The 10,636-nt window shown below is 41.9% G+C and overlaps 1 protein-coding gene across 2 annotated transcripts in view; it reads right to left on the bottom strand.

Moving 5' to 3' along the window:
- Nucleotides 1-10,636, bottom strand: part of poln (polymerase (DNA directed) nu) — an 80,849-nt gene that overhangs the window by 63,220 nt on the left and 6,993 nt on the right. The window contains exons 2-10 of one of the 2 annotated variants that reach the window (XM_086279773.1): nt 10,245-10,457; nt 9,360-9,435; nt 7,597-7,965; nt 6,124-7,361; nt 4,785-4,903; nt 1,406-2,167; nt 837-1,006; nt 629-741; nt 1-137 (exon numbers count right to left, since the gene is read on the bottom strand). In XM_086279773.1, the coding sequence (XP_086135899.1) occupies nt 1-137; nt 629-741; nt 837-1,006; nt 1,406-2,167; nt 4,785-4,903; nt 6,124-7,361; nt 7,597-7,965; nt 9,360-9,435; nt 10,245-10,386 (3,126 nt within the window). In that variant the 5' untranslated portion in view covers nt 10,387-10,457. Of the gene's footprint in view, nt 138-628; nt 742-836; nt 1,007-1,405; nt 2,168-4,784; nt 4,904-6,123; nt 7,362-7,596; nt 8,056-9,359; nt 9,436-10,244; nt 10,458-10,636 lie in introns of those variants that run through there. The other variant, XM_086279782.1, reaches the window with a different exon arrangement.

The following is a 10,636-nucleotide window of genomic DNA, read 5'->3' on the forward strand; positions in this document are numbered from 1 at the left end:
TTTCTGGGCACCCAGGGCGGGTAATGTGTGGGGTCTTTTGCAGTATTTATGGAGAAGCTCCTGATAGCAGGAGGACGGGTCTGTGGGATCCAGCAGCCACCCTGACACCTGTGGGTCCTGGATATGACAGCCTGCCACTGCATAGGGAGAAAAGCTCATCATGATAATGAGCAGCATTTGGTTTCCTCCACACTGATCAGGGACTGGCATATGAATACTGTATAAAGTCACACCAATAAAATATGGGATGTGTTCACATTGTATATGACCAAATATGTTTGCTGTAGGAGTCGTGTGCAAGCATCTAAGTGTCCAGTGTATGTTTTTCATGACTCCTGCTCTTTAATGGAAACATTTTCCAACAGCGCCACGCTGCCTTGCTTCCATAATGTGTTTTTACTATGTTTGTTGAATAAAGCTCTAATTTTCTACCAGCTGTTTGTGGCTTGGATGGTTTACTGACACTAGACTACGTGGAATAAAGAAACAGATAGGGGCATTACTTAAGTCTTTGATAAATGTGGATGTTGACAATGAATTTGCAAAGCAGTGTTGTGCATAAACAGCTAGAAGCAGGTGTACATGCGTGAAGGTCTTTAGGGAAACTGTTTTTATTTTTGTGTCATGCCTTGTTTCCAGCTGAGGTCTCGTCTGTAAAACTGCAGAACTGTACGTAGCAAATCCTTGGATTTATAGCACACCACCAGTTGACATCTCGATAGCACCTGTAGCAGCATATCTCTGTGGGACACACACACCTTTAAGTACTCCTGCTTTAGTATCAAACACTTGCGAATGTGGATCTCGATTAGACACACATATATAGAAGCACAGACCTAGTAAAGAGCTGCTGGCTCTGATGGACTTGTTGTTGGGCCCATGCAGGTGTGTGTTCTAGTTTTAAGTAGACCAGAGTGTCGTTTGGGCCGAGCGCACCCTCCGGCGTGCTGCAGTCCAGTTCGTTCTTCATTAGTATGAGGAGGCCACACGCTGGTGGAGTGAGCTTCTATATCAGGGAACAAAAAGCAGAATTACAAGAGCACAGGGGCTGCAAGTTAATGATGAAGCAAACAACAAGAGTATACAGTTTACACAGTGATGAAAGGCACAGGGCAAGCTTCAGCCAGTTTTCTGAGCCGCTAAAGATGTAAACGTTAGCTGACTGATGCAGTTTTGGTTTTCTTAATTAATGCAACCTTCAGCAATCTGAGGTTTGGTGCATGAGAATGCAGAAGTGAGCTTGAAGACTTTAGCCAATCAGCATTAAGGACCTGATCTATAAGATAATAAAAGTTACCCGCAATGAAATAATGTGTCTCAAGTTCACAAATCCTAATTTATCTTAACGTATTTATGTTATTTCATACTAATGACTGCGTAGATCATAAACATTTTGCGTCCTTACCTGTTCTGCGTCTAACTGAGTGCTTCCATCTTGGTACACCATTGTTAGCACCAACACCTTAGCCTGCCCAGCGATCTCAAGCATCTGCACCTTCTCATCTGGTTTAAGTTTTCCAGAGTACTTTACTCTAGGGTCACATGTCAAGCTTGCAGCCAGACAGCCAGCTTTGGATTGGGTCGGCGGCTCACTGTTCCTAACTAGTTTTTGGAAACCTTTGGGCCCACTTGTGGTGGGGTTGGTTTCACATGAAGCTTGCTTGGGTTTGCATGGTTTGGAAAGTGGGGGGTGAATGGAAGCCTTCCCTGGTAATTCCCTTGATAGTTTTTCCATTTTATTCTGCCTGTTTTGCTGAGTTGGGTTTGAGGCATCTAGATGTGTACACGCCCCAGACGCTGCTCTTGTTTCATGTGAAGGACTTGCTTTCCCCTGTGGTTCTCTGGCACTCTTTGACTCCCTAACTCTTCCTTCCCTTGGTTTCTCTTGTGGAGGAGGCTCCCATTTTGGAGGGCGTCTGCTTAGGCTGATTTTGGCAGGAGGGTCAGTGTTTTCGTGCTGACATGCTTCACGTTTCCTCTTTAGGGGGAAGGAAAGTTTCATGCAAGGATGACTTGGAGAATTTTTTAGTTTTCGATTTTCTTTCTTCGGTGCTACAACAGCTGAAGTCAATTCCTGCACTGAGAAGAGGATTTGTCCAGGCGCAACAGTGATTGTTGGGGCCAGTACCAAGCTCGAGCTACTCCCTCTGGTGCTTCCATTAGTGGTCTAAGCAACAAAAAAGGTGAATAATGTGCAGAGAGCGACAAAGGACACAGAAAAAAAGAAGCAGGCACTTGAAATAGACTCCCGCTGTCCCTGCAGGTTTTGTTACACAGAACATCAATACTTCACTACTTAGAGGACTGAAGTGAATGAAATAAAAACTTCTAGTTGGACATGATTTGTTTTAGCACTTAGAATAGAAACGTAATTTAATTATTCCCATTCGCGCTTTGACGTAGCAGGATCACACAGTTTGTGAGAGAGAGCATAAAAAAGAAGGCCTGAAAAGTAAACGGGTAAGAGGAGAGAAGCCAAAGAAAGAAGGATGTGAAAGTCAGCCCTGAGCACTGTGTCCCAGACAGAAACACAGCCGCGATACTGTCTGACAAACCTGCCTGAAGCTGGGACAGGGTCAAAAAAGCAGACACACACACAGACACACAATAATAGCAGCTCTACTTTGCTTCTTTGGCTGAATGACGATGATTGTTTGACTATAAATAGTTACATTAAAAAGGGTTTAATGTACCAGAGCTGAATTGCATGCAGCATACATATAATAAATATACAGTATTTATCGTCTATATTTAAATAGTGCCGTGCAAAACTTGTGTCACTCTTCATTTCTTTATATTTTCCTTCCAAGGAGCCAGACTTTCTTGTAACTTTTTAAAGAGGTCTTGAGCAATAGTTCTCCAGGCTTTCTGAAGGTCTCCCAAAGTTTTGCTTTGGCTGCTTTTTCACATATTTTCAGCCTAGTCCTTGTAACTGACCAAGTTTCTTTATTTGTGTATTAAGCCAAGTATCATTAATTTAAGCATAAAGAGTCAGCTTTGTCTACACATGATGGACAAATTAGAATGAAACTGCATCTTTAGGCTCTTTTTGATATTTGCAGCCTGTCACAAAGAGGTATTTGTTCAATTTTTTCACTGGAACTGATGAAAAATGCTTTTAAAAATAGTATTTTTTTCACCAACAAGATAATAAAAAGCTGGGAAACTTGGCATATACTGACATGCAAAGACCTGCCACAGAAGCTGAGAGATCCTTCAGCTGATCCATCTACTGGTCACTGAAGCCGCATCAGAAATGGCCTCAGTGGAAGAGCAACTGCCAAAAAGATGTTCTTAAAGAACAAAAACAGGGAGAAGAGTTTGTGGTCTGTCAAAGTATACAAGAACTGGACTGAAAATAGTGAAAATCTAAGGTCTTATGGAGTGACAAACCCAACTTTGACATTTACGGAACACGCTCAGTCATTGGCTTCCCCAGAGCCTGGACCTCAACGTTACTGAAGCAGTGTGGGATCATCTTGAGAACATCCAACATCCAGAACATCCAAAGATGCTGAGGTTTGAATGTCCTTCAAGAAGCCTCGAGAACTATTCCTGAAAACTACATCTATAAAGTTCAATGCAAAAAAATACAATGTGAATACGCTGAACTCAATATATCAGTACAAATGATCATAACATCAAAACTGTTATGATCCCCAAGTCCCATCTACCACAAGTACAATCTCCCCTCCCTGTAACTTTAATGGCATCTTTAAAAAATGTATATTATTCATATCTTTAACTCCTTTCTTTTTATCCAAAAGCACCAGGTGTGCAAATGTTCTTTGAAGTCTTGACAAGCGATAGAGAGATGGGTATTTCTGAGGATTTTCAGAGATGATATGTGACTGTATTTATGTGCATAATTCTGCAGGTTGTTGGCTGTCGACCCGGGAGGTAGGAATTCCTGTGATTCAGCTCCCTGAGGAGAGACTTCATTCATTTCCCTGTAAACACAACCCGTTTTCCTGCTGACAAAGTCATGAACCCCCCTCATGGGTGCTGTGCTACAGGATATAGATAGAAAACCCAGGCAGACCGTGGCCCATAGCCCAGTACTGATGCATATGGAGAGAGTGAAAAGAGAGAGGGAGAATGGACTGCTGTGTCTGCTGCTGATTGTAGCAATACAGTAAAGTCCTGCCCTCTTTTTCTCTCCTTCTCCTGCTGCATCCTTCTCATTAGCTCTTCCACATTCCATGCATCCATCCAACCACCTCCCTTACTCCCTTTATAGCACTTTCTCTCTGCAGTTTGCTCTCCTTTTTCAGCTAATATGTATCATGGACTACGACTCTGTCGGGTCTTTATGACTCAGTGGAGACCCATTACTTGTTGTGTGCTGCAGTGCTGCTGACAAAACTCTTATTTCACACTAGCTACATTTATATCTATGTAAATGAGAGACACAGCAGCCTTGGTCTAACCTGAAAGCACGTATTTAAATTTTAGGACTTTTTAGTTTTTCAGTGAAAAAAGCAGAGGCAGAGATAAGCGGAAGAAACGGGGAAATAAAGACACATCAGTTAAACGTATAAGAAAAAGGACAAGTAAAAGACTGCAAGTGACAACAAAGCTTAGCAAGTACACTTTCTACCCAACTGAAGTGTCAAAGCGGATTTGTTATGGGCAAAACACTTCATGTCCTCTTCCCATCTTACTGATTATGTGAGCTAAGTAGGCATAAATTAAGCTCAGCATTTATGCCCTATGAGCATTACTTAGGGTTGCAATGTAAAGCAGTTTTTGGAATTTTGCAACATTTCTCTTATGAAACTTACTTTTGCATTGTCATGCTGCTGCTGGCTGCTACTGAGACGGGCAGCTCTAATCCACGACCAATTAGCCCCACACTCCTGGGACAATGTTGGCATAGCAGCCCTTTCTCCCTCTGAGTTCCCTAGGAGAGGATGTTAGAGCATTTTTCATCTGTTCATCACTTTTCAAGTCAGTCCTCAATCAATAAACCAGTTCTGTTATGTAAGCATGTTTGAGGCAGCATGTATGGATGCTTACACAGTGTGTGTGGCACCTCAGCAGTGTGTGATAGGACAAGGTCAGGCAACACTATAAATCTTAGCTAAGATCAAGCTGACGTTTTGCTACGACACAACTTCCAATTTGTTCGAGAGTGTTTGTGCCTGTGTGTGTGTGTGTGTGTGTGTGTGTGTGTGTGTGTGTGTGTGTGTACAATGGGTCTTGACTCGGCATTGTCTCTGCAGCTGAGACTCAAGCACCTTCATGCAGCTGTAATGTGAGCAGGCACAAAGTCTCCCATCAGTGCTGAGTCTCTTCAGCCCTGCCATGTCATCAGTGCCAAATCAAAGAAAGAAAAATGGCTGAGAGCCACTGGAACTGATGTCTGACACAACTTTACGAGCTTTAGCACCCCCTAGAGTTGCTTTTTCTAATCCAACCATAGCTAAAACAGCCCAAGTTTTATTTTAATCTCATTTTTTCCAGGTTAAATCATACGGCAGACACTCTATAGAACTGAGAAATGAACTTCTTTCGTTTTAATTACATGTCAAATATTGTTTGTGTGATGTTATACAAACGTATACTTTATAGTCTCTTCAGGGCCCTTCAAAATCTAAACGCACACTCTCTGGGGTGAGTTTTAGGGGAAACAAACATATTCAACAGATATGACAGTGTCACTGATAGTGATTATAAAAATCAAGCATAGTTTTATTTCAGGCTAGCCAAAACTCCACCTGAGATATCACCTAATCCTCTGTTATACTTCCGATTGTAACAAATAGGACATGCTATTTAAGCTGCTTTAGTCTGTATAGTTACTGTGTATCTACAAGTCACTTTACAAGCCATCTCCACACCAGCTCCTGTGCTCTGTTTACGTTGCTGCTCCTCCTGCCTCCATTTAGTACAACAAATATTAACCCAAATGGAAATATCTCTCTTCTTTTGACTATACTGTTCCTGACTGGACTAATCTTGTGATTGCCACTCTTTTGAGCATAACAATCGTAAACCTTGAATTAACCTATTCAAATTAGCCATTATGAAGGTAAAAATCGGTGGTAAACCCAATATAAGTAAACCCCATTCAATGTCAGGATAATCATATTACAGAAACATCACTAGCAACACACTTACCTGCAGATTTATTGTCAACATCACTGTCCACAGCTGCCACTTCCTCTGCCTCTCTGTCTTCTCCCCCTTTTCCCTCTTCAGTGTCCATTCCGAGAAACTCTGCAAGTTTTCCATCATGTGTCTCACACTGTCCCTGCGCCATCTGATGATTAGCGTTTGCCATTGTTTTATTCTGAAATGTAGCTTCCATTTTGGCCTCCATCACCTCTGTCTTTTCTATGTTTTCAGCACTGTTGTCCTGGAGGCTGACGCTCCTGGCCTCAGGCTGCTCCTGAGTGTGGTCGTTCTCTGCTGTGTTGGTCCCAATCTGACCCTTGTTCTGAGGCTTTTCAGTGTAGCAGTGGCTCACATCCTGGAGTCCACTTCCTAAAGATATGGAGATCTTTTGTGGATTTTCATGTTCAACTGTTGTTGCTTTATTCTCAGTATCAAGGGAGTGTTCAGTATTGACTTCAGAGGCACTGACTATATATTCTAAACCATTTTCTTCATTCTCCCCACGTGTTTCTCTTTTAGTGCCACTGTCAACAAAATCGTCTCCGATGTCTAATGAGTTCAAATGGCTTTTAACTGTGGTGTCTTCAATGGTTCTCACAGGCACAACTCGCTCCATTTCATAGGCAGATCCTTTTGCATGAAGTGCACTCACATCTCGATTTTCTCTCTCTTTCCTTGCAGCTTCATTTACTGCGTTTTGAATTTCACGGCATATGTTTGAAATCTGTCTGGTTCCCAGCTCAGTGATATGTTCTGTATCTGCTATCAGCACCTCATCTTCCTTCCCAACTATATTTCTCATCAACTTGGGCAAATGTGCATCACAACAGTTCTCCTGTCTTGTAATAAAGACACTAGGGAGTAGATGTGCCCTTCCAGTGTTGATTGTTTCAGATTCTAACTGCTGGTATAGCACAACTCTGTCTCCTGCTCCACCACTGGCTGCTTCAGTGGGGTCAGATAGAGGCTGCTTCCATTTTAATCGACTTCCTGGAGCTCTGGTGTCTTGTAGTTTTGTGGCAATATGCCAGCTGTCTTTACCAACCTTTTCTGTCTGTGCACCTGATGTCCTGCTTTCTTTCCCTTCATATATTTTAAGGCACGACGATACTGGATGACAAACTGCAGCAGGCTCCTCTTTATGACAATTAGATTGTTCTGTTGTTGGAAGCATGATGTCAGGAGCTTCATCGTCTGGAAATATATTCAAGATGAAAGGTGGTCTGATTTCTTTTGTTGAGCTACAAGTGAAAAGAAAATAAGCAAACAATTTTTTAAAATCCATCCTGCCAAGCATCAGCACCAGAACAGTGTCAATACATGCTAAACGTATGTCTCTCTTAATATCACCCGAATTTGCATAGTTTTAATATATCAAGGTGCAATTCCTAAAGCAGTGTTAATATATTTTGGGATTCCTTTAAACATAAGTAGTCTCTGCAATAAAACTGCATGTTTATTTGCTTTGTCTCTTACTTTTTCCGTGGTGTAGTTTCATGTTCAGAGAGCCTCTCTGGTATTTGGAAGGACAGGGTATATCTGTCTCCATGACAGAAAGTTGCTGGCGTCTCAGGAACCTCATGCTGAGAAAATGACAGAGACTGGCTGGACTTGTAAGCAGGGGGTTCAGAGCACTTTCTGTGGGAATATGTCTGTGAGTACTGATAATAGGCTTCAGTCTGCATTTGGAGAGAGAAATCCCAGTAGGAGGAGGCAGAACAGGAAGCCTGAGATGACAGGGAGCTGTCTGGTGTCTGTGAGTACTGATAGATGGCCAAGGTCTGAGAGCTCTGCCTCTCACTGGAGGAATTATAGTGAGCGGTGGAAAGGGAAGACACCTGGGGCCTGGACCACAACATGGAAAACCAATTTCTTTTATCTTGAATTAAACAGAGTACTGGGTACTGGGTCAAAGTCTTGTATCACCCATCATTTCTTTAGATTTTGCCAGAGAAATGGGAAATAAATACAGAGATTTATTGAATTATGTGCAAACAGCCATGGCAACACAGTATATGAGGTAACAGCATAGTTCTAATGAGCTTAGAAAATCAATATTTGGTATGACCACCTTTATTCATCATCAAATCCTTAACTCTCAAGCTTTTGTCTTTTCTTTCAGTAGCCTTGAGTAGATCACCATGCTTCTTGAAGCACACTTAAAGCTCTTTTTGGCTGCTTTTAGATGATCCCACACTGCTTTAATAATGTCAATGTTTGGTGTATGGGGAGGCAAATCCCTGACTGATAGCGTTTATGTGTTTGAGATCACTGTCGTGCTGAAAAAATGAAGCTGCTGGCAATCAGATGCTTCCCAGGTGGTATTACATGGTGGATCAATATCTGATGGTACTATTCTGTGTTCATAGTTCCACGAATTTTCATAAGATTGCCGAAACCACTTGCCGAAATGCAGTCTCAAACCGTAAGGGCTGCATCATGTTTTACTCCATCATGTCTTACAGATGGTTGTAGACAATCACTGCTGTATCTCCTGTTGTTCTCCACAAATATTGACGAATTTAACCAAAAATTTCACATTTGGATTCATTGATCCATTAAGGTCTATGGAAATGGATTTTCTAAGTTGCTAAGTGGTCTGTTATGTGTAGAAACAACACTGCTTCATCTGTTCGTTTGGTGACGTATATTGCTTGAATGAGTCAGTGCCTTAACATCCTAAGACCCGAACTCTTCCACAGCATGCATTTTTAATTTCTCTTTGATATTTGGGCTGATTGGGACCCGATGAATGAGACCCAGTCTCATTCATCGGGAGACCCAGTCTGATAAAAGAATTATCAGATTTTTTTTTTTTTTTTTTACTAATTTGTTTCTAAGAAAAATGAGAGCCACATATGAGGATATTCGTTTAAAATTTCAATAGAACAGTAGCAGTATAATGTCCTCGTGAGTGGATATCAGGCCCTTGTAGAGCAAAATTGAGTACTTTGGTCTAAATAACCCAAAATGTGATGTCCACATATGTGGACGCCAGGTTCTAGGAGGTTAAAAGACATTCCTCTGAAAATAGTTAAGTAAAAGTATTGCCCTGATAATGAGTGAAAAAGCAGCCAAAGAAAAACTTTGGAGAACTATTGCTCAGGACCACTTATAAGGGGCGGCTCATGACTTTCGCACAGTATTCCACAATAACGATGAGTAATAATCATTAGGATCAGCTTAATATTTTGTTGAGGTGTTGATAAAGCTGATATCTGAACATTAATCTGACTTACTGATATGTGCATCTCTCCTCCTGACTCCAGCTGCTGTCTGCCCAAGACTCCCTCTGGCTGCAATTATACATCTCCACTACCACAAGCACATCAAAAGAACACAGAACTAAATACAGACAGCATTATATAACTTGCATGCAAGGCAAACTGAGCAGTAAAATGTTAAATGAGATGGGACCTACTTTATTCTTTTTCACATCTGCACTTAGCAGCAACTTATAAAACACTGATATCTATAATAATAGTTTGCAACAGCCCTCCTAGAAGTTGTATTTTACAAAACTTCAGTCTCTTTGAGTTTTCTTGTGTTTCAAATTCATACATAAATTCTATATTTTTTCTCCTCTTATTATTTTTAATGAAGTGGTTCCCAACCTTTTCCTGCTATGCCTTCACCTCCAGATTTTGTCATTCCGCAGCAATAAAAAGCAACCCCAACTTGAAATGAATGTCAGCACAAAAGCTTCAGCTGATTTTTCTCCCTCGGATAAATGGTAAATGGCCTGTATTTGTATAGCGCTTTACTAGTCCCTAAGGACCCCAAAGCGCTTTACACAACCTGTCATCCACCCATTCACACACTGGTGATGACAAGCTACGTCGTAGCCACAGCCACCCTGGGGCGCACTGACAGAGGCGAGGCTGCCGGACACTGGCGCCACCGGAGGACACAACGACCGAGACTGTCCAAGCGGGGGCTCGAACCGGCAACCTTCCGATTACAAGGCGAACTCCCAACTCTTGAGCCACGATCGCCCCTCATAAATCCTATTGCAGTGTGTTTAGAACATATTATTCCCCTCTTAATCCATGCGACCCAATGCTGTCTGTAGTTTGAGAACCACTGGCATACTGCAACAAGCTCAACTTGTCTGTGCTTCTAACCTGCCTGACTTTGTCTGCGATTGCTGGAGTAGTTTTGGTTGCATCTGGCTCCACGCAGACTTTGGGCCCGCAGAGCAGCCAAGACCTTCTGGGCTGCCCGTGACAGGGGTCCTGTGTACAATCTGTTGTTGGACCACTCCATCTCATCCCCAACAGAACAACTTAGCTCTCCCACTGGGCCCACAGAGCTTTGATTCTTCAGCTATGAAATGCCTGAATAGGACAAAGAAGAGAGCTTCTTCAGTGATAAACAGGCAAGCTTTAAACTGGCGTTTAAAAAAAAAAATTTAACAGAAAACAAACAAAAAGAAAACATTTTCCAGGAACTTTCACCAAGTATACTGACAATAATGAGAAGCAATCACAAGGCATTTATAATAAAAATCAAAACT

This window comes from Aulonocara sp. 'chitande type north' Nkhata Bay, linkage group LG3 (assembly GCF_057382095.1).
Source record: "Aulonocara sp. 'chitande type north' Nkhata Bay isolate Kocher_YH1m ecotype deep benthic linkage group LG3, A_spYH_male_GT1.1, whole genome shotgun sequence".
NCBI lineage: Eukaryota > Metazoa > Chordata > Actinopteri > Cichliformes > Cichlidae > Aulonocara > Aulonocara sp. 'chitande type north' Nkhata Bay.